Source organism: Dendrobates tinctorius, unplaced genomic scaffold (genome assembly GCF_039654945.1).
Source record: "Dendrobates tinctorius isolate UK_male_01 unplaced genomic scaffold, ASM3965494v1 ptg000063l, whole genome shotgun sequence".
NCBI classification, from domain to species: domain Eukaryota; kingdom Metazoa; phylum Chordata; class Amphibia; order Anura; family Dendrobatidae; genus Dendrobates; species Dendrobates tinctorius.
The window spans coordinates 10,840,843-10,861,627 of NW_027361731.1; the positions used below are offsets into that span (position 1 = coordinate 10,840,843).

At 44.6% G+C, this 20,785-nt stretch overlaps 1 protein-coding gene across 1 annotated transcript in view; it reads left to right on the forward strand.

Moving 5' to 3' along the window:
* The window catches only part of LOC141094349 (uncharacterized), a 113,873-nt gene that overhangs the window by 28,289 nt on the left and 64,799 nt on the right, over positions 1-20,785 (forward strand). Inside the window, 1 exon segment of the mRNA XM_073580188.1 lies at positions 1,841-2,854. Coding sequence (XP_073436289.1) covers positions 1,841-2,854 — 1,014 coding nt within the window.

Sequence of the window (20,785 nt, forward strand, 5' to 3'; positions counted from 1 at the left end):
CTATTGTCAGTTTTTGACTCTAGTAGTTAGTGTCCAAAATACTCTAATTTAACCACTTCCCGCAGCCAGTTTGTGTTTTTATTCAGGGCCCATTTTTCTAATCTGACATGTGCCATTTTATGTGGTGACAACTTTGGAATTCCTCACAAAGATAATAGGAAACAAGTGGACCTTCCAAATTATTTTCCAAATTCTCTTGAACCCTACAATACCCTGCATACCGTTGTACACTACAGTCTGGGCACATGACAGAGTTAAGAAGGGAAGGAGCGCCATTTAGTTATTTGATTGAAGATCTTGCTGGGATACATTGCAAACATGATGTAATCTTTTTGGTTGGACAAAGCTTGTGCTGCCCAGAATTTTTTGTTACCACGTCTCCTCCATTACCAGCGCTGCCTGCAGAATGAATAAAGCCGTGCCTGGTGACAGAGGACGTCACAGGAGCAGATCCCAGAGAAGATGGGACACACTATGCACAGAAGAACTAATATGGCAAAAGGCCAGAAAACTAGAGAAGTAGAAATCCCCATAAAGTGACACCGTTTTGGAAATGATAACCCCGAATGAATTAATCTTTACAAGTAAAGAATATTTTGACTCCACAGACACTTTCCAGAAATTAACAAGCAGTGGATATTGGAGAGTGAAAATTGCTCAATTGCCGTTTTTTTACCCAACACATAGTGCCCAGATTGTGCTCCAGGAGACACACACCGTAAATTAAAGGGAATCTGTCACCTATTTTTTGGCCTATGAGATGTGGCCACCCTCCAACATGGGCTTTTCTACAGCATTCTGTAATTCTGTAGATAAACCCCCGATGTAACCTGAAAGAGAAGAAAAACGAGTTAGATTATACTCAACCGGGGGTCTGGTCCAGTCCGATGGGTGTCGCGGTCCGGCGCCTCCCATATTCTAGCGATGACGTCCTCCTCCTTACTTCTGCCGCAGCTCCTGCGCAGGCATACTTTATCTGCCCTGTTGAGGGCAGAGCAGAGCACTGCAGTCCGCTTGGCGCTGGGAAAGGTCAGAGAGGTCCGGCGCCTACGCACTGCATACTTTACTCTGCCCTCAACAGGTCAGATAAAGTACGCCTGCGCAGGAGCCGCGGCAGAAGGAGGAGGATGTCATCGCTAGAAGATGGGAGGCGCCGGCCCGGACTGCGACACCCACCACACCGGACCGCGCCCCCCGATGAGTATAATCTAACTCGTTTTTCTTATCTTTCATGTTACATCGGGGGCTTATCTACAGCATTACAGAATGCTGTAGATAAGTTCCTGGAGGCGGTGGCTGCATCTCATAGGCCAAAAAATAGGTGACAGATTTCCGTTAAGTGGTTTCTTATCACTACAGTAATGCCAAACACATGGATGCTAAAGTGGTTTTGGGCACACTGCAAAGCTCCAATGTGAGGGGGAGATTTGACTTTGGAAGAGTGGATATTATGGAAGCCATGTTGCTTTTCAAAATCCTTTGAGCCACTAATATATGTGGAAACCTTTGTTTTTTCACTGAAAGATAATGAACTTGAGTCAGTGACTTATTTTTTGTGTGACGAGTAGAAGTTTTTATTGGTATTATTTTCACCTACATAACATTGCTTGGTGGCTTTTTGTTCCATATGTAGGAGGCAGAATGAACAAACAATTGAACACCACGCTCTACTGGTTCATACAATGAGGTTTTCTATTAGACTGTGAACCTTCTTTCATCCTGGTATATAGTTCAATATTTTTACATAGCATGCTATTTTTACTGACAGTTTAAGTAGAAATGTTCAATAAAATTCAAGGATATTTTATTCAAAAATAATAATTGATTTTATTCTTGGCAGATGACTGTACCAGGAGATCAGGGGGACAGCTGACATCATCAATTTTTAAATCTGATGATCTTGAGATCACGCAGGATACAATTGAAGTGAATGCCATTACTCAAGATATACCATCATCCCTTCACAGCAAAGATCTGTCATCTGATCCTTTGAAACAGGTCCCATCTTTTGATTCATTACTGACTACTAAGAAAAATCAAAGTTACAAAATCAGCATTCAAAAACAAACTGCTCCTAAAGCAAAGAATTCATTTTCACTTTCAGAATGTGGAAATAGTTTTCCCCTTGAAAAGTCTTTTCTTAAATTTCAGAAAATTCACACAGCGACGAATAGATTCTCTTGTTTTGAGTGTGGGAAATGTTTAGTCCAGAAATCAGATCATGTTTGTCACCAGAGAATTCACACAGGGGAGAAGCCTTTTTCCTGTTCAGAATGTGGGAAATGTTTTAACCAGAAATCAAATTTTGCTAAGCACCAAAGAACACACACAGGGGAAAAACCTTTTTCATGTTCAGAATGTGGGAAATGTTTTAACCAGAAATCAAATTTTGTTACTCACCAGAGAACCCACACAGGGGAGAAGCCTTTTTGCTGTTCAGAGTGTGGGAAATGTTTTAACCGGAAATGGGGTCTTGTTTTACACCAAAGAACTCACACAGGGGAGAAGCCTTTTTCATGTTCAGAATGTGGGAAATGTTTTAACCAGAAATCAGATTTTGATAAGCATCAGAGAACCCACACAGGGGAGAAGCCTTTTTCATGCTCAGAATGTGGGAAATGTTTTAACCAGAAATGGAATCTTGTTATACACCAGAGAACCCACTCAGGGGAGAAGCCTTTTTTATGTTCAGAATGTGGGAAATGTTTTAACCGGAAATCAGATTTTGAAAAGCACCAGAGAACCCACACACGGAAGAAGCCTTTGTCATGTTCAGAATGTGGGAAATGTTTTACACAGAAATCAAATTTTGTTAAGCACCAAAGAACTCACACAGGGGAGAAGCCTTTTTCATGTTTTTAACGTGGGAAATGTTTTACACGAAAATAAACTCTTGATAAATATCAGAAAAGTCACACGGGGAGAAGTCTTTTTCATGTTCAGAATGTGGGAAATGTTTTAAACAGAAATCAAATTTTTAATAAGCGCTAAAGAACTCATACAGGTGAGAAGCCTTTTTAATGTGGAAAATGTTTTATACAGAAATCAACTTGTAATAAGCATTAGAGATGTCACACAGGGGAGAAGCCTGTTGGAAATCTTTTAACAAAAATCTGTATCTTCTTAAAGGGGATGTCCACTGCCAGGACAACCCCTCATGTTTGGCTTCCTTAAAGTAAAAACACTCATACTCACCTTTTGTGCCAACCCCGTTCCAGCGATGTAGACATGGGGGGCAGTGGGTTCTCTCGTCCATAGGCCTGGTTGTTTTTAGAAAGATGGCATGGGCCATGTTTCATCCCACTGGATGCCAATACTCCTCAGTCTGCAGGTAAAAGGTCTGGAGCTGATTCTAGGTGTGGCATTTGTATTTGAAAGCTGTTGTTGTGAACCGATCACATGTAAAGTAACTCTCAATGGAAGTGAATCTGACCATCATTCGGCTGAAAAACAAGATCAAATCCCTCAAAGAGATATGAGAAATGTTGGGAGTGGCCAAATAAAAAAGTTTGGTACATTGTCCAAAAAAAAATAAAAATTAGTGCACTGGTGAGATTTGGAACTCAAAAAGTCGTGGCAGTCCACTGAACAAAACAGTAATAGATGATTTCAGAATCTTTTCCATAGTGAAGAAAAACCCCTTCACAATATCAACCTAAGGGAAAAACACTTTTCAGAAAGTAGTGACCCCATTTTGGAAACTAGACCCCCTAAGGAGCTTGTCTCGATGTGTGGTGAGCACTTTGAACCTCTAAGTGCTTCACAGAAGTTTAAAAAAAAATTTTTTTTAGCCCCCAATTTTTTATTTTCCCAAGTGTAACAGGGTGTGTGCGGTGGTTTCGGTAAAAAATGGCCACTGGCGCATGAACAGATGTGATCTCGGGACCAAGATCTCGAGAGATGAGATTTTAGCGCTGAGATCTCATCTCTCGAGATCTTGGTCCAGAGATCACATTTGCACATGCGCCGGTGGTCATTTTTTTTACTAGAACCACCGCACACACAGGTAACCGTGGAAATGCCAGGGCTCTGGCCTGTCGCAAAATGTTGGCAGAGCCCCGGGAAGCGCCGGACACGCATGCAGCACTGCTGGGCACCGGAGACACCCAAAGCACCAGCCAGCAACCGCCGGGCACCCGGAGACACCCGGCAGCAGCACAAGACCCACCGCAGCAGCACAAGACCTTCGCAGCAGCGGTGCACATCGGAGCCCCCTCATCACAGCCTGCGGCCTGCAGCATCACCCCACTCCTGCCTCCTCCAGCAAAGACCCTGGGACCCCGCTTCACCATAGCTACCACCCCCGGTAAGCAATAAGATGCAAGGATTATAAGAAGCACCACCATATTATTAAAAAATATTTTTTTTATTATTTTTCTCCTCAAGATTTGGGGTGCGTCTTATAATCCGGAGCATCTTATAAAGTGAAAATACGGTATATATATGCCTAGCACCAGCTGTTTCTAATGGGGGACATTCCGTATGGCGCATGCGCACGCGACGTGAGCGCCGGAAGTTGCATCACAGCCCGGCTTCCCATGTGACAGCGAGGGGTCAGGGAGCCGTTCCCCTAGAAACCATGACCCACAAGCGTCACACGTCGAACGCCAGGGGCGATGCTCTGGAATGCACGCGTCACGGGCATGCGCACATGTCACCTGCACAAGAATCTAAGAAAGAAGAGAGTAAGTGAAGAGACGTAGTGTACGGTGTGTTCAATAGACCAATCTACTGCAATGTCATTAGAACAAAAAGTGCAAATTAAAATGTGAATGTGCTAAAATATATATGTCTCATGTGAAAATGTGAACCAAATAAGATATGCACAAATTGCATAATAATAACATAAGTACTTCAATGTGTATATCCATTCCTTCTTTAGAATGAATACAATATATAATAATTGCAACACTGTGACAATAATAATAAATAATAATATTAGTGAACAGATAAATAGCAACACACTATCATAAAGTGGACTACGAATCCCATAGAAACATATGAAACAAATGTCATAAACACCCTCTTCAAATAGAATATAACAACAACATCATTATACGTCATAAACAATAGAGAATGGTATACAGAACCTGGCCCTATCAATAAATGAGCGATGTTCAAATCCAGATGTGCAAAGGGTTAGTATGGCGAAATCCACATCATCAGAGTGGCTAATGATTACTGAGTCCGTTCATTAGTCCTGAAGTTTTGGAAGTACTTCAAATGATGTACAGATGATGCTGCAGCAATATAACACAAATCACCCAATAATATAATGGCTGTAATAAATAACAATGACAAACACAGATTAAAAACATAAAACAGACGCACACAATAAAAACCAAATCCAGAGAAAAGAGGCTACAAAAAAGAGGCAAAGCTGAGTTGTTCACTCAGTCCATGTGGTACCAACGTACCTAGAACCATGATCCACCTGCATAAAGATATATTATACTAAATGCGCATGTAATCTGATCTACATAGTTCTCACCTTGCGTGAATTGCACGTACGTACGCGTGAACACGTGAGGGATATTCTGGCCGTCCGTGCCGTGAGGAGAGCGACATGAGGGTTCTGCAAACCATTCCGAGGCATTTCAAAGAGAGACATAATTGTAATCCAAAAGAACTGAGAATTTGTGGAATTGATAGGATCCATACTGGAATTAGGGGTGGGGATATGAAACGCCTACTTTCCCAATGTGAATGCAGGTGGATCATGGTTCTAGGTACATTGGTTCCACATGGATTGAATGAACAACTCAGCTTCGCCTCTGCGACCGAAGCTGGGGGTATACAGGTGTATACTGTTACTCAACATACAATCCTATGTCTCCAAACACAGACAGCCCCCTCATGCCCTCTCCTGCTCCCACCTGCTAACACTTTCTCTGCTCCTTATCACTGCTGGTGATATCTCTCCAAATCCTGGTCCTCTTCACCACATCCCCACAATCATTTCTACCTTCCATCCACGCTCTATCACAACTTCCGTAACCACTCCAACCTTATACCCATTCACCCGGCCCCGCTTCCCCAGTCCCACTAACAGGAGCTCTGTGGAACGCTCGCTCTGTCTGCAACAAACTTTCCTATATCTATGATCTTTTTATTACTAAGAAACTTTCCTTCCTCGCCATCACCAAATCCTGGCTCACCTGTGACACAGCCTCTCCTGTTGCACTCTCGTATGGTGGATTCCACCTTTCCCATACCCCCCACCCCAGCAGCAAGCATGGTGGAGGAGTTGGTTTTCTCCCGTCAGATAACTGCTCCTTCACCCCCATTCCCACTACCAGCTGATCAGCCGGAGCAATCCAGGAAGCTGGGATTCCGCTGTAGCTTATTCGGTAAGCGCTTTAGCTTGCCGAATAAGCGGGGAACCAGATATTTACTCAACTCTAGTTATGAGGTAATAACTCTGGCGCTTCAGCGGATCCCGGAGATTCTGACATTGTTTTATTGTGACAAATTGTTCTTTGTGTTACTGGGAAATTTAGGATGGCATTATCCCCTTTAATAGTGAAAATAACTTGGCACTCAAATTAAGATGTCCTTAATCAGAAGACAAATTTTTGTTAATGCAGTCTGTACAACGTTTCGGCCTATATGGCCTTCCTCAGCCTGCAATATGAAATGACAAGCAAAAATCCATAGAAAGAAATTATTAATCATGTCCTCATTTCAACATATTCAAGTAAGAATTGCAATACAATGTATACACACATGTATTAAAGCACAGAAAACAAGTTGATAACACATCAGTATTCAGGGAAAACCAGGTGGAAGAATTGAGAAGTGAAAAAATGAAAAAAAAAATGAAAAAGACCTACCTGACTGCTTAAAAATTGGTGGATATGTAATGAAGCCAGTCCCCAGACGGGGGGGTGATCGCATCAGGATCCTAAAAAAACGGGAATCCTATTGGATTCATGAGCTGCAGACACATCCCCCAAGAGCTTAAACCGAGACTATGACCTATTATCGATCATGTAATGTACCAAATGTATCAGATTTTACGTCATGAATTGCCGCATGTATTTTTTTGTTTATATATTTTATTTTGTATGGTCTGTATAAGGGGTTTTTAGGAATATGAGCTTAATACTTATCTATAGTCCATTATGCGCCTTAATGATATGTCAATATATTAATACTATTTTTCCTCTGTTACAGAGTCGTTTATATTGATTGTTCCTGGCTCTCCTCACGTTTATTCCGTCCACCTGGACCTTTCACTACCCACTCGACTGCGACCATCTATATGGGCCTTAATAGGATACTGCTCCTCATTATAATCATCCCATATTGATTTTTTTCATTTTTTTTTCCTTTTTTTTCATTTTTCATTTCTTCATTTTCCCTGAAATCATCTTTAAGGACCTTCCACCTACCTCTAACTTTGTCATTTGTGCCAATGTGCACCATGACCGCTGGATCCTCACCAGCCCCTCCCAGTAATCTGTCAACCCGATCAGTGATGTGTCGGACTCAAGCGCCAGGTAGGCAGCACACCGTTCGACGATCCCTGTCTTTGTGACAGATTGCCCTATCTGTTCCCCTAATAATTGAGTCTCCCACTACCAGAACCTGTCTGGCCTGCCCTGCTCTCCTATTTCCCCCCTTACTGGAGCAGACACTCCTCCGGCTTTCAGAGGACATGCCTTGCTGCAGCAGTGCTACTCCTGCACTAACACTCCCCTTATCTGCCAACTTAGCAAACTTATTGGGGTGTGCCAGATCAGGACTAGCCTCCCTGGCACTCTTCCCTCTACCTCTCCTTCTGTCACCCAGCTAGCTGCTTTATTGTCCTGCAGCTCCAACCTAGCATCCCCCCCTATCTATCCCATTGAGCGTCTGCTCAGTGAGCAGAAGACTCCTTTCCGTATTGTCTATGGATCTCAGTGTTGCCAGCTGCACATTTAGATCCAGTATCTGGGCTTCCAAATGCAAAACGTGCTCACATCTCGCACAGCAGTATGCACCCTCGACCGGCTGTTCAAAGATTGCATATATGCGGCACGACATACACTGGATGACATTGGCAATAATGAAGCACATCCTAATGGGGATTGTGTGGTGCCCCTGAGGCTGTCGCCACAGAGGTACTGCACCTTCTCCTAAGGTGTAGTGCCCCACCACCTAGGTAAGTTGGGAACTCCTTTCCACACTCCAACACCTGCACCCACACACAGGATAGTTCAGCAATGGATGGATTGCGGCTCCATGCTTAGAGGTTAGCAGAGCACCTTTCGTGGGTCCTTGCTTCGTAACACAAAATGTGCTGGGAGGTGGGTGGAGTTAGTATAAAAGAAGGGGAAAGTAGGAAATAACAGGTCAGTCTCGGAGGTCAGTCTCGGAGGGGAGTCTGACAGAAGGTCAGTTGGGAAGGAAGTCACTCAGACAGGAGTGAAGGTCCCTGGAAGAGGGATGGAGGAAGGAGTGCTGCAGCTGCCTCAGTGACCTGAGCCAGCTGGTATGGGAAGGAGAATAGAAGGAGAAGGAGAGAGACGTAGAACTGCAACCTAAGTTTCCATAAGAGAGAGAAGGAACAGCGCGGAATGAAGTGGTAGGAGAACAGAGAGGAGTTGTGGGTTGGAAGAGGAACCCTGCCTATAGGTTCTCAGCACAAGGCCGGGGCCTGGTCCCCGAGGTTGTATGGACACTTATGGTTCTGCAGCAGACACCGGTGGAGTAGTTGGCTGTAAATGCACTACTCCCATCTAAGACTTGGGCCACAACAGCAAAATGGATAGAGAGCCGGGATCCAGGAGGTCCCTGATCAGGCTACAGCTGTCTGTCATACAAGTAAGGTTCTAGGAACATCTGACAGGAGGAACTTCAGAGTACCACGGTGCTGGAGTACTTCACACTACAAGGCGCAATAGAGGAATCGTTCAGGAAAGGTACATGTTGGAGGAGTGTTGGAGAGGAGAGCCCTGACATGCCCGGGAGATTGATTGAGTCTCTTCCCCGGAGGACACGGCATGGAAGCGGGCACCAGTGTGCACTACGAACTGTGAGTAAACCTTTGGAACTGCAAGCCCTGGTGTCCTCCATTCCTTTGTATGCCAGCACCGTCAGTACTGCTACATCTGGGTACCAGCATTCCTCACATCTCCTGCACCGGACATTACACCATCACAGTGTCCCCACATCTAAACTGCTCTGGGACAACAGCCCTGCCTGTGGAGGGCTATACCACCATTGCTGCACCACACCATCTGTCCCAGAGGATCTGTCCGCAGTGTCGGCTTAACACCTCCCTTGCCGAACACCACAGGCGGCGTCACAAACTATTCAATTCCATTAACTACAACCCCCATTACTTGGGCCACCAGGGCCACGGTCCGGGTCACCGCTGCTGTGACACAGTCCCCTGACACCGGCCCGGTACCGAGTACCCCACAGCCCTGGGAGGGCGACCTAATTGCACCAGACAGAAAAGATAAGCAAAAATACACAGCCCTGGGAGGGCGACCTAATTGCACCAGACAGAAAAGATAAGCAAAAATAAATAAAATTTATTAATAAAATATAACAGTAATTCAGTAATACCTCCCTTGGAAACTCCCTGAATCCAAAGTCACTGAATTACAAGTCACACACCACAGTTCACACTTACGCTCAGGTCACACTCAGCTCGTTCACACTCGCTCAGGCAGAAGATTTAAAAGAGATTTTTTTCTCTTTTACCAGCAAACCACCCTGCTGCTCAATGCACTTTCCTTTAACAAAAAACATCCACGGTGACTGGAGAGGTAGATGGCCGTATATGAGCCTCAGCCGGACTCTGGAAGGGGTTAAATAAACAAGATTTCTGCATTTTAGCTCCTGGAATGAAGTCGATAGCACAATCATATGCCGCCATATAGTAGACGTCCGGTAACTGGTGATAATTCCCTCATGTGTGGGGTCTATTTGTCTCCAGAGAAATCACACGTTACATTCCACACATAACACTGTGTAGAAAAGGCGGCGCGGGGTAATTGTGCCAGTAGTGAGGGGAAATAATGGCGGGAAGGTCACTGACTGAGGAGAAGTCTCCATGTAGCATCTGCACTCCGGAGATCATGTGACCCCTGACTCCTCCCCTCCTGTGACCTCATCACAGGTCCTGTGCGCACAGAGCAGCCATATATGTGGAGTGCGGCTCTGCGAGTGGAGGTAGGTGCTGGAGATTCCCCATTACTGAGGGGGGATTAACCCCTTCATCACAGAGACCTTTGGGGGGTTTGTTGCCACTGTCTAAGAATCACTAGCTGAAGAGCCCGGCGTTGCCCGGGCATAGTAACTGTGCTTAGTTATAACAAATTATATAATAACATAATATATAATATATAGCAAATTATAATGATTATCCTCTATCCCATAGTCCAGTGCCCATATACCCATCATACATATCCTCCATCCCAGTAGCGTAGCTACCAGGGGGGGCAGAGGGTGCAGTTGCCCCAGGCCCCTTGCTGTGGGGGCCCACCCAGAGCTACTGCCACTGGGTGTACCACCTGAGTTGTAATCAGGGTTAACGGTTATGGGTCCACTCAGATTTTTGCCCCCCGAGCTGAACCCCTAGCTACGCCTCTGCTCCATCCCATTGTCTCGTGCCCATATACCCATCATACATATCCTCCATCCCATAGTCCCGTGCCCATATACCCATCATACATATCTTCCATCCTATAGTCCAGTACCCATATACCCATCACACATCCTCCATCCCATAGTCCCGTGCCATATACCCATCACACATCCTCCATCCCATAGTCCAGTGTCCATATACCATCATACATATCCTCCATCCCATAGTTCTGTGCCCATATACCCATCACACATACTCCATCTCATAGTCCCGTGCCCATATACCCATCACACATATCCTCTATCCTATAGTCCAGTGTCCATATACCATCATGCATATCCTCCATCCCATAGTCCAGTGTCCATATACCATCATACATATCCTCCATCCCATAGTCCCGCGCCCATATACCCATCACACATATCCCCCATCCCATAGTCCCATGACCATATACCCATCACACATATCCTCTGTCCCATAGTCCAGTGCCCATATACCCATCATACATATCCTCCATCCCATAGTCCAGTGTCCATATGCCATAATACATATCCTCCATCCCATAGTCCCGTGCCCATATACCCATCACACATATTCTCCATCCCATAGTCCAGTGTCCATATACCCATCACACATCCTTCATCCCATAGTCCCGATCTGGGTGGCACTGAGCAGGCAGTTGCTGGAGATGTGCTGTTATGTAACCTGGCAGTGCGGCACTGTGTGCGGCCGCTGATGATGCGGTTTTCTACACCGGTAACAACAGAGCGTGGCAGTAATAGATGAGGGGTGATTCATTTCTATCATGTGCTCTCTGCTCCTTTCTGGGGGGCAGACAATGGCTGGGAGCTTATGTTCCCGGGGATGCTAGATTTCTCCCACCCGGTCAGTGTCTGCTGAGGTGTTGTGGAGTGGGAAAACTGTTGCTCATAGCAACCAATCACAGCTCAGCTTCTTTTAAACAGCTCCGGTGAAATGAAAGATGCTTAGAGATTGGGTGGGGCTATGTGAAATGAGCATGGCTGATACACACACATATACACTCAAACATACACTCATTTTTATATATATATATATATATATATACTAGCTGAAGAGCCCGGCGCTGCCTGGGCATAGTAACTAACTGTGGATAGTTATAACAAATTATAATTATCCTCCATCCCATAGTCCCGTGCCCATATACCCATCAATACCCATCATACATATCCACCATCCCATAGTCCAGTGTCCATATACCCATCACAGATCCTCCATCCCATAGTCCCATTCCCATATACCCATCATACATATCCTCCATCCCATAGTCCCATGCCCATATACCCATCATACATATCCTCCATCCCATAGTCCAGTGCCCATATACCCATCATACATATCCTCCGTCCCATAGTCCAGTGCCCATATACCCATCATACATATTCTCCATCCCATAGTCCAGTGCCCATATACCCATCATACATATCCTCCATCCCATAGTCCAGTGCCCATATACCCATCATACATATTCTCCATCCCATAGTCGAGTGCCCATATACCCATCACAGATCCTCCATCCCATAGTCCCATTCCCATATACCCATCATACATATTCTCCATCCCATAGTCCAGTGCCCATATACCCATCATACATATTCTCCATCCCATAGTCCAGTGTCCATATACCCATCATACATATTTGCCATCCCATAGTCGAGTGCCCATATACCCATCACACATCCTCCATCCCATAGTCCCGTGCCCATATACCCATCATACATATTCTCCATCCCATAGTCCAGTGTCCATATACCCATCATACATATTCTCCATCCCATAGTCCAGTGCCCATATACCCATCATACATATCCTCCATCCCATAGTCGAGTGCCCATATACCCGTCATACATATTCTCCATCCCATAGTCCAGTGCCCATATACCCATCATACATATTCTCCATCCCATAGTTGAGTGCCCATATACCCATCACAGATCCTCCATACCATAGTCCCGTGCCCATATACCCCATCATACATATCCACCATCCCATAGTCCAGTGTCCATATACCCATCACACATATCCTCTATCCCATAGTCCAGTGCCCATATACCCATCATACATATCCTGCATCCCATAGTCCTGTGCCCATATACCCATCACACATCCTCCATCCCATAGTCCCGCGCCAATATACCCATCATACATATTCTCCATCCCATAGTCCTGTGCCCATATACCCATCATACATATCCTCCATCCCATAGTCCCGTGCCCATATACCCATCACACATCCTCCATCCCATAGTCCCGTGCCCATATACCCATCATACATATTCTCCATCCCATAGTCCCGTGCCCATATACCCATCATACATATCCTCCATCCCATAGTCCAGTGCCCATATACCCATCACAGATCCTCCATCCCATAGTCCCGTGCCCATATAGCCATCATACATATCCACCATCCCATAGTCCAGTGTCCATATACCCATCACACATATCCTCTATCCCATAGTCCCGTGCCCATATACCCATCATACATATCCTCCATCCCATAGTCCAGTATCCATATACCCATCACACATCCTCCATCCCATAGTCCAGTGCCCATATACCCATCATACATATTCTCCATCCCATAGTCCCGTGCCCATATACCCATCATACATATCCTCCATCCCATAGTCCCGTGCCAATATACCCATCACAGATCCTCCATCCCATAGTCCCGTGCCCATATAACCATCATACATATCCTCCATCCCATAGTCCAGTGCCCATATACCATTATACATATCCTCCATCCCATAGTCCCGTGCCCATATACCCATCATACATATCCTCCATCCCATAGTCCAGTGCCCATATACCATTATACATATCCTCCATCCCATAGTCCAGTGCCCATATACCCATCATACATATACTCCATCCCATAGTCCCGTGCCCAAAATACCCATCATACATATCCGCCATCCAACAGTTTTTTTAAAAACTTCTATTTGTGGACATCCCTTATTCAAATAGAAGTTTTTTTAAAAAAAACTATTTTTGCATATAAAAAGAGTAGGAGTCCGGGTGACAGACTGATTAAAGCAGACATTGGGTCCTTTAAGCAAACTAAGCAGCTGACCTTAACAAATACTCAGCGGAAGGGTTGTTTCCCCTGCTTATCATGTGTGAACTGCTCATTAATGCTTAAAGGCTCCACATTTCAAAATCCTCGCACTGGACAGTTATTAAACATCAGATATTTTTTAACGTGTAATACTGATTATGTAATATACATGTTACCATGTCCACTCTATTATATTGGAGAAGCAACATGTGATTTAAAAACACGGATAAATCAGCATAGATGTGATATACGGAAAAAACGTAAAGATCTGCCTGTCCCTAAGCACTTTAATGAACAAGGACATACAGAGAAAGATTTGAGATTTAGAATTATAGATTATGTACCGGTACATAGACGAGGAGGGAACCATACGGAAGTTTTAAAAAAAAATTAGAAATGAGATGGATATATGAGCTGGGGACATTAAAACCGGCAGGATTAAATGTTGATTTTAACCCTCTGTCAGGAACAATATTCGCACTAACTCGTAATGGAACAATGTGCCTGTCAAGCGCAGGCTAGAAAAATGCCTAGAATGTCTAATTTTCTCAATTTCAGTGATCTAAAAGTGATCAGAGACCTTCATAGGGATGTAATAAAAGAGACTACACATTATCAGGTGCAAAACAAACCCATTTACTCAACATAAAAGTCATAACTTTGATATACACAAATTTCAAAACTCCTGAGAAGCACACTTTCATTTGTAAGAAAATCTGCCTTATTTATATGAAATATCCACAAACCTTTCTCTATCCATTCATAAAACAAGCTAAATAAACAATAGTAATGACTAAAAACATTACATACCAAACTTATAAAGTGTGATGTGTTCGGGACCAATGAGCCTGAGAAGCCAGCACAGCTATATCTTCCTTCCTGAAGCTCTGCAGACCAACTGTGGTATCAGGTTTCACACAGCAGCTAGAGCCAGGAGACTATCTAGAGGAAGGCGGTTTCCTGAAAATCTGGTGAGAAGGGAGAAATGAAAGTAGAAGAGCTGCGCCTGTCAGATCCATTGTTCCTGACGGAGGGTTAAGGTACATATGTTTTGAGAAACTCCTTTTGACTATAACCTTCCATTTAGCCTGACTTCTGTGTGTTGTATGTGCTACTGATGTTTTTATATATATGGATATGTTATAACTATATCCTTTTTATTTTCTCTCCAGATATATGATGCTGTGACGAGAGTGACTACAAGATTATGAAGGGTACTTACTAAGAGGCATTAAGATAAGATTTATATTTTTCTATAGAATGAGTTTTTATGGTGATTTCACTGCAGTATACTAATGCCTGGTACCTGTGTAATAGAGTGAATGGGAACTGCATAAAGAGTGACCTCTGGTGGTGAAGGGTATTCAGGATTGGTTAATGCTGTAAAGAGAGACTGTGTGATGTTGTCATCTGTTGTTAAAATAGCAACACAGCCACATCGTCACCCTAATGGGTGCCTCTAAGGTTTGTGACCATTCCAGGTGTAAAAACCGCAACCCCAGGCACCAATATATGCATTTTAGCATAAGGGCTGTAATGCCCTGAAGCAAAATGGCAGTTCTGAACAGTATGTCTAGTGAGCATGCTCAGGCACCCTGCAATGATCGGCCATGCAGTGATGAGTCACTTGTTGGAGCTGGGCGGTAATGAACAACATTGACCACAGCTAGTAGCCAGCAGTGACAGAGAGCTGCAAAGATATAAGTGAAGTATACTAACTTTTTTAATTATATTAGCCTTAGTAGCCTCATAGGTTGTGTCATGATCAGTTTTACAGGCAAGTTGAGTCTTTTTAAAGCTCTGTATATGCACTGTTGCACTTTGTATTCTAGATCTTTAGTCTTATGCACATATGTTTAATGGAGCACTTGTAAACGTTACTATGACAATGGCTACTTTGAATATGTAAAACGGATTAATCATTGGAATTTTATACACATGTGTTACGACCATTTAAGTCTGTATTGACTATGAGTACATTGCTTGACAAAGACGGGTCACCGTTGAAACGTTGCCACCGGAGGATCAGTAAAGTATCCACTTTTTTCACATTTTATTTGAGTGCTGCCTATTTTTTTTCCATATATATATATATATATATATATATATATATATATATGGAACATATATCACATATCCAAGCCCTTTCCACTTCCTGCCGACTTCAACTCAAAAATATTTCACGAATCCGTTCATTCCTCACCCAAGAATCTGCAAAAACCCTAGTCCATGCCCTCATCATCTCTCGCCTTGACTGCAACCTCATGCTCTGTGGCCTCCCCTCAAACACTCTCGCACCCCTCCAATCTATTCTAAACTCTGCTGCCCGACTAATCCACCTGTCCCCCCGCTATTCCCCAGCTTCTCCCTTCTGTCAATCCCTTCACTGGCTCCCAATTGCCCAGAGACTCCATTACAAAACCCTAACCATGACATACAAAGCCATCCACAACCTGTCTCCTCCATACATCTGTGACCTCGTCTCCCGGTACTTTCCCGCACGCAACTCCGATCCTCACAAGATCTCCTTCTCTACTCCCCTCTTATCTCCTCTTCCCACAATCGCATACAAGATTTCTCTCGCGCATCACCCCTACTCTGGAACTCTCTACCACAACATATCAGACTCTCACCTACCATCGAAACCTTCAAAAAGAGCCTGAAGACCCACCTCTTCCGACAAGCCTACAACCTCCAGTAACCACCGATCGACCAAACCGCTGCACGACCAGCTCTACCCTCGCCTACTGTATTATCACCCATCCCTTGAATATTGTGAGCCCTCGCGGGCAGGGTCCCCTCTCCTCCTGTACCAGTTATGACTTGTATTGTTTAAGATTATTGTACTTGTTTTTATGTATACTCCTCCTTACATGTAAAGCGCCATGGAATAAATGGCGCTATAACAATAAATAATAATAATAATAATAGTAATAATATATATACATATATATACATAGATACCGTTTTTGTTCTGTTTCCTGTAATAGACACATACAACCCAACTATGGAAGACAAGAAGTGAAGAAACCGATTGCTCTCATAATACAGGGCCCCTTTCTTGGACCCCACACAGTGTAATGCCCCATTTTGCCCCTGTAACCAGGGTTCTGCCGCTGCAACCAGCTGCCTCGGGCACTTTTCCATGGCTTGGTAATGCAGATTCTTATCTATCTCCCCATTCCTTTGCTTGGCACCAAATCTGTTCTGCATTTGAGGCAATGGTCTTTATAATATCAGGAAACTGCATCATCAAGGTTACCTGAGCTGGTGGACCATCTATACTCTTCCCATTGATTCCACAGGGTCCCATGTGGACAGCATATGGCAGTCTTTTTGTACAATTGTAGCACAGCCCTGAGGATTCTTTTTTATGACACACCTTTTTACACCCCTTGTGCAGTATATATGATGCCCCTCACACAGTATAAAGTTTCCACAGTATTGGCATCTCTCACACAAAAGATATTTCTACAGTATCGCCATACCCCCACACATAGTATAATCTTCTCACAGTATCGCCATTCCCTCCTCACACTATAATGTTCCCATAGTACCACAATTTAACCAAACACAGTATAATCTTATGGTATCACCATACCCCCACACACAGTATAAAGTTCCCACAGTATCACCATCCCACCACACACAGTGTAATGTTTCCACAGTACCACCATCTCACCACACACAGTATAATGTTCCCACAGTACCACCATCCCACCACACACAGTATAATGTTCCCACAGTACCACCATCCCACCACACACAGTGTAATGTTCACACAGTACCACCATCCCACCACACACAGTATAATGTTCCCACAGTACCACCATCCCACCACACACAGTATAATATTCCCACAGTACCACCATCCCACCACACAGTATAATGTTCCCACAGTACCACCATCCCACCACACACAGTATAATGTTCCCACAGTACCACCATCCCACCACACACAGTATTGTGTTCCCACAGTACCACCATCCCACCACACACAGTATAATATTCCCACAGTACCACCATCCCACCACACACAGTATAATGTTCCCACAGTACCACCATCCCACCACACACAGTATAATGTTCCCACAGTACCACCATCCCACCACACACAGTATAATGTTCCCACAGTACCACCATCTCACCACACACAGTATAATGTTCCCACAGTTCCACCATCTCACCACACACAGTATAATGTTCCCACAGTATCACCATCTCACCACACACAGTATAATGTTCCCACAGTACCACCATCTCACCACACACAGTGTAATGTTCCCACAGTATCACCATCCCACCACACACAGTATAATGTTCCCACAGTACCACCATCCCACCACACAGTAAAATGTTCCCACAGTACCACCATCCCACCACACACAGTATAATATTCCCACAGTACCACCATCCCACCACACACAGTATAATGTTCCCACAGTATCACCATCCCACCACACACAGTATAATGTTCCCACAGTATCACCATCCCACCACACACAGTATAATGTTCCCACAGTACCACCATCCCCCCCACACACAGTATAATGTTCCCACAGTGCCACCATCCCACCACACACAATATAATGTTCCCTCAGTACCACCATCCCACCACACAGTATAATGTTCCCACAGTACCACCATCCCCCCACACACAGTATAATATTCCCACAGTACCACCATCCCACCACACACAGTATAATGTTCCCACAGTATCACCATCCCACCACACACAGTATAATGTTCCCACAGTACCACCATCCCACCACACACAGTGTTATGTTCCCACAGTACCACCATCCCCCCACACACAGTATAATGTTCCTACAATAGTGGCTTCCCACACACACAGGATAATGTTTCCACAGGACTGGCATCCCCCTCCAACACAGTATAATGTCCCCACAGTACTGCCATCCTCCACTTTCTAGTGTTCCCACAGTACTGCCCCCTACATGCACAATATGGTACCGACCACCGACAATTAATAAATACTAACTTAGCCTCATTCTTGATGCAAATACTAATGAACCCACGATCTATGAGATATTTACCACATGATAGATGGATAGGCAGGAGCATATCATCCATAAAGGTAGTCCACTCGGTCACTATTATGCCTATGAATTGACAGGCCTCGGAGGGGTTTGGTATCGTCACCCTCTTCTTCCCATCTTCACAATTTCAGCGATTTCCACACTCTCATGACGGTGATACCATTGAATAGAATAGTGAATTGTGAATCAGGGAGTCAGAAGCTCCTGATCCACCATCAAGACTTCCCTTGTGAGTCTGAGACTCCATGCACTGCAGGTACAATGGTGTCACTACATCAGACCTGTAAAACAAGAATAAAGTACACGTCACTCCGTCTTCGAGGTGCACGGAAAAGGATACCACTCCTCAAAATGTATAGTATAAGAAATTCCGGCACTCAAAAGAAATATATGCAGAAGAAATTTATTTGTACAACAGATTCTCCCAAAATTATATGAGGTTTCGGTCTACAACTCAGACCTTCATCAGACTAGAGGTATGGAGATATATGTGAGCATGGAAAGTCCTTGGAAGGCAGCCACGATAAGTAGCAAAATTCTCCTTTTTGGAGGGGAGGAGAGAGATATCAAGGTCTTAGGACAAAGGGAGAGAGTCCATGAAGGCACATAGTCAGGCGTGCACGCAGCGCTGGCAGGGGGGCTGGGTCGCCCCGTGGTAAAGCATCCAGTGAGGCATGAAGGACTTTTCATGCTCCCATATATCTCCATACCTCAAGCCTGATGAAGGTCTGAGTTGTAGACCGAAACATCATATAATTTTGGGAGAACCTGTTGTACAAATAAATTTCTTCTGCATATATTTCTTTAGAGTGCCGGAATTTCTTATACTATACATCAGACCTGTAGTATGGAGCCTCAGTACTCACAGTGCACAGGTTGGAGCAGTTCACCTCGGGAAAAGGGTTGAGTGAGCAGTGTGTGTGTGGGTGTGTGTTTTTTTTTTTCTAAATATCAGGAATTGTGGAAGCATCCTTCATCTCTCTCAACATACTCTTAGCACATTGGTATTGTGTTGGGGGTATAGGTCGGTACTGCTCCTTTATGGGTGGATGGTCTCCTGTGGGGATATGATGTTGAACCCCTTTTGCCTGCCCAAAATCTAGTGGGTGTTTGCTGAATACCCGCTCATACTCTGGTGTCACTCTGTAAACCCCATTTCTCTGGTATGAAGGTGTAGAGTCAGTTCCCACCTGCAGTTGCTGGCACCACTCTTCTAGCGGCTTTACAGGGCCATTGTCCTCCACCCGATCGGATGAGACCAACGGCCCTGCTGCCTGCAATGAGTTGTTATTAACAGTGAGCAGCTTAGCAACTGTGGCGTACCCAGGTATTGTGGCTTCCTCCTCCCCACAATTCAAAAGGCGTACAGGTACTCTCCCCTTTCGTACATCAACCCACCCCTCTGGCTGTCAGGACAGTGGGCCTGCTATCTGAATATACTGGCTCTACCAATGCCTGGTAATCCTGCCCTCTGAGACCTATGACTGCCCAACACCAAACCAAAATTTCACATCTGGCGGGTATCGCAATAGGGAATGCATCACTCACTCTGACGCTGCCAATCTCTCCACCGGAGAGTTCTACCTGTTGTCTTTGCATCAGGGCTCGGATCTCCTTCTGCAGGACTCGTTGTTGACTGGAGCCAGCAGTCTCAGCCACCTGTTGCAACAAGAAAATAACGTCGGACAGACATTTTTCAATTACATTTGTACCAAGAGTCATCATGGGATTACATTCACGTCAATCAATATCAACAATTATCAGACCTTGAGATTTCAACTCCACCCTCCCCTCTTTAACAGTAATTTCTTTGCATCCTATCTGCAACAAAGTCTGGCCATTACTGGCAACTACTGTCAGTTCATCAGTGGGGCCACGGGTGAGTTCAGAATCAGCCCAATACCTCTTGTAAAGGATATAGGGCCTGGTGGTCACCTAGGAGCCAGTGTCCAACAAAGCATTCATGGGGATACCGTCAATCACCACAGGAAGGATCGGTCTCCCTCCCACATACTTGGCTCTCCAGTTCCTTCGGCCTGG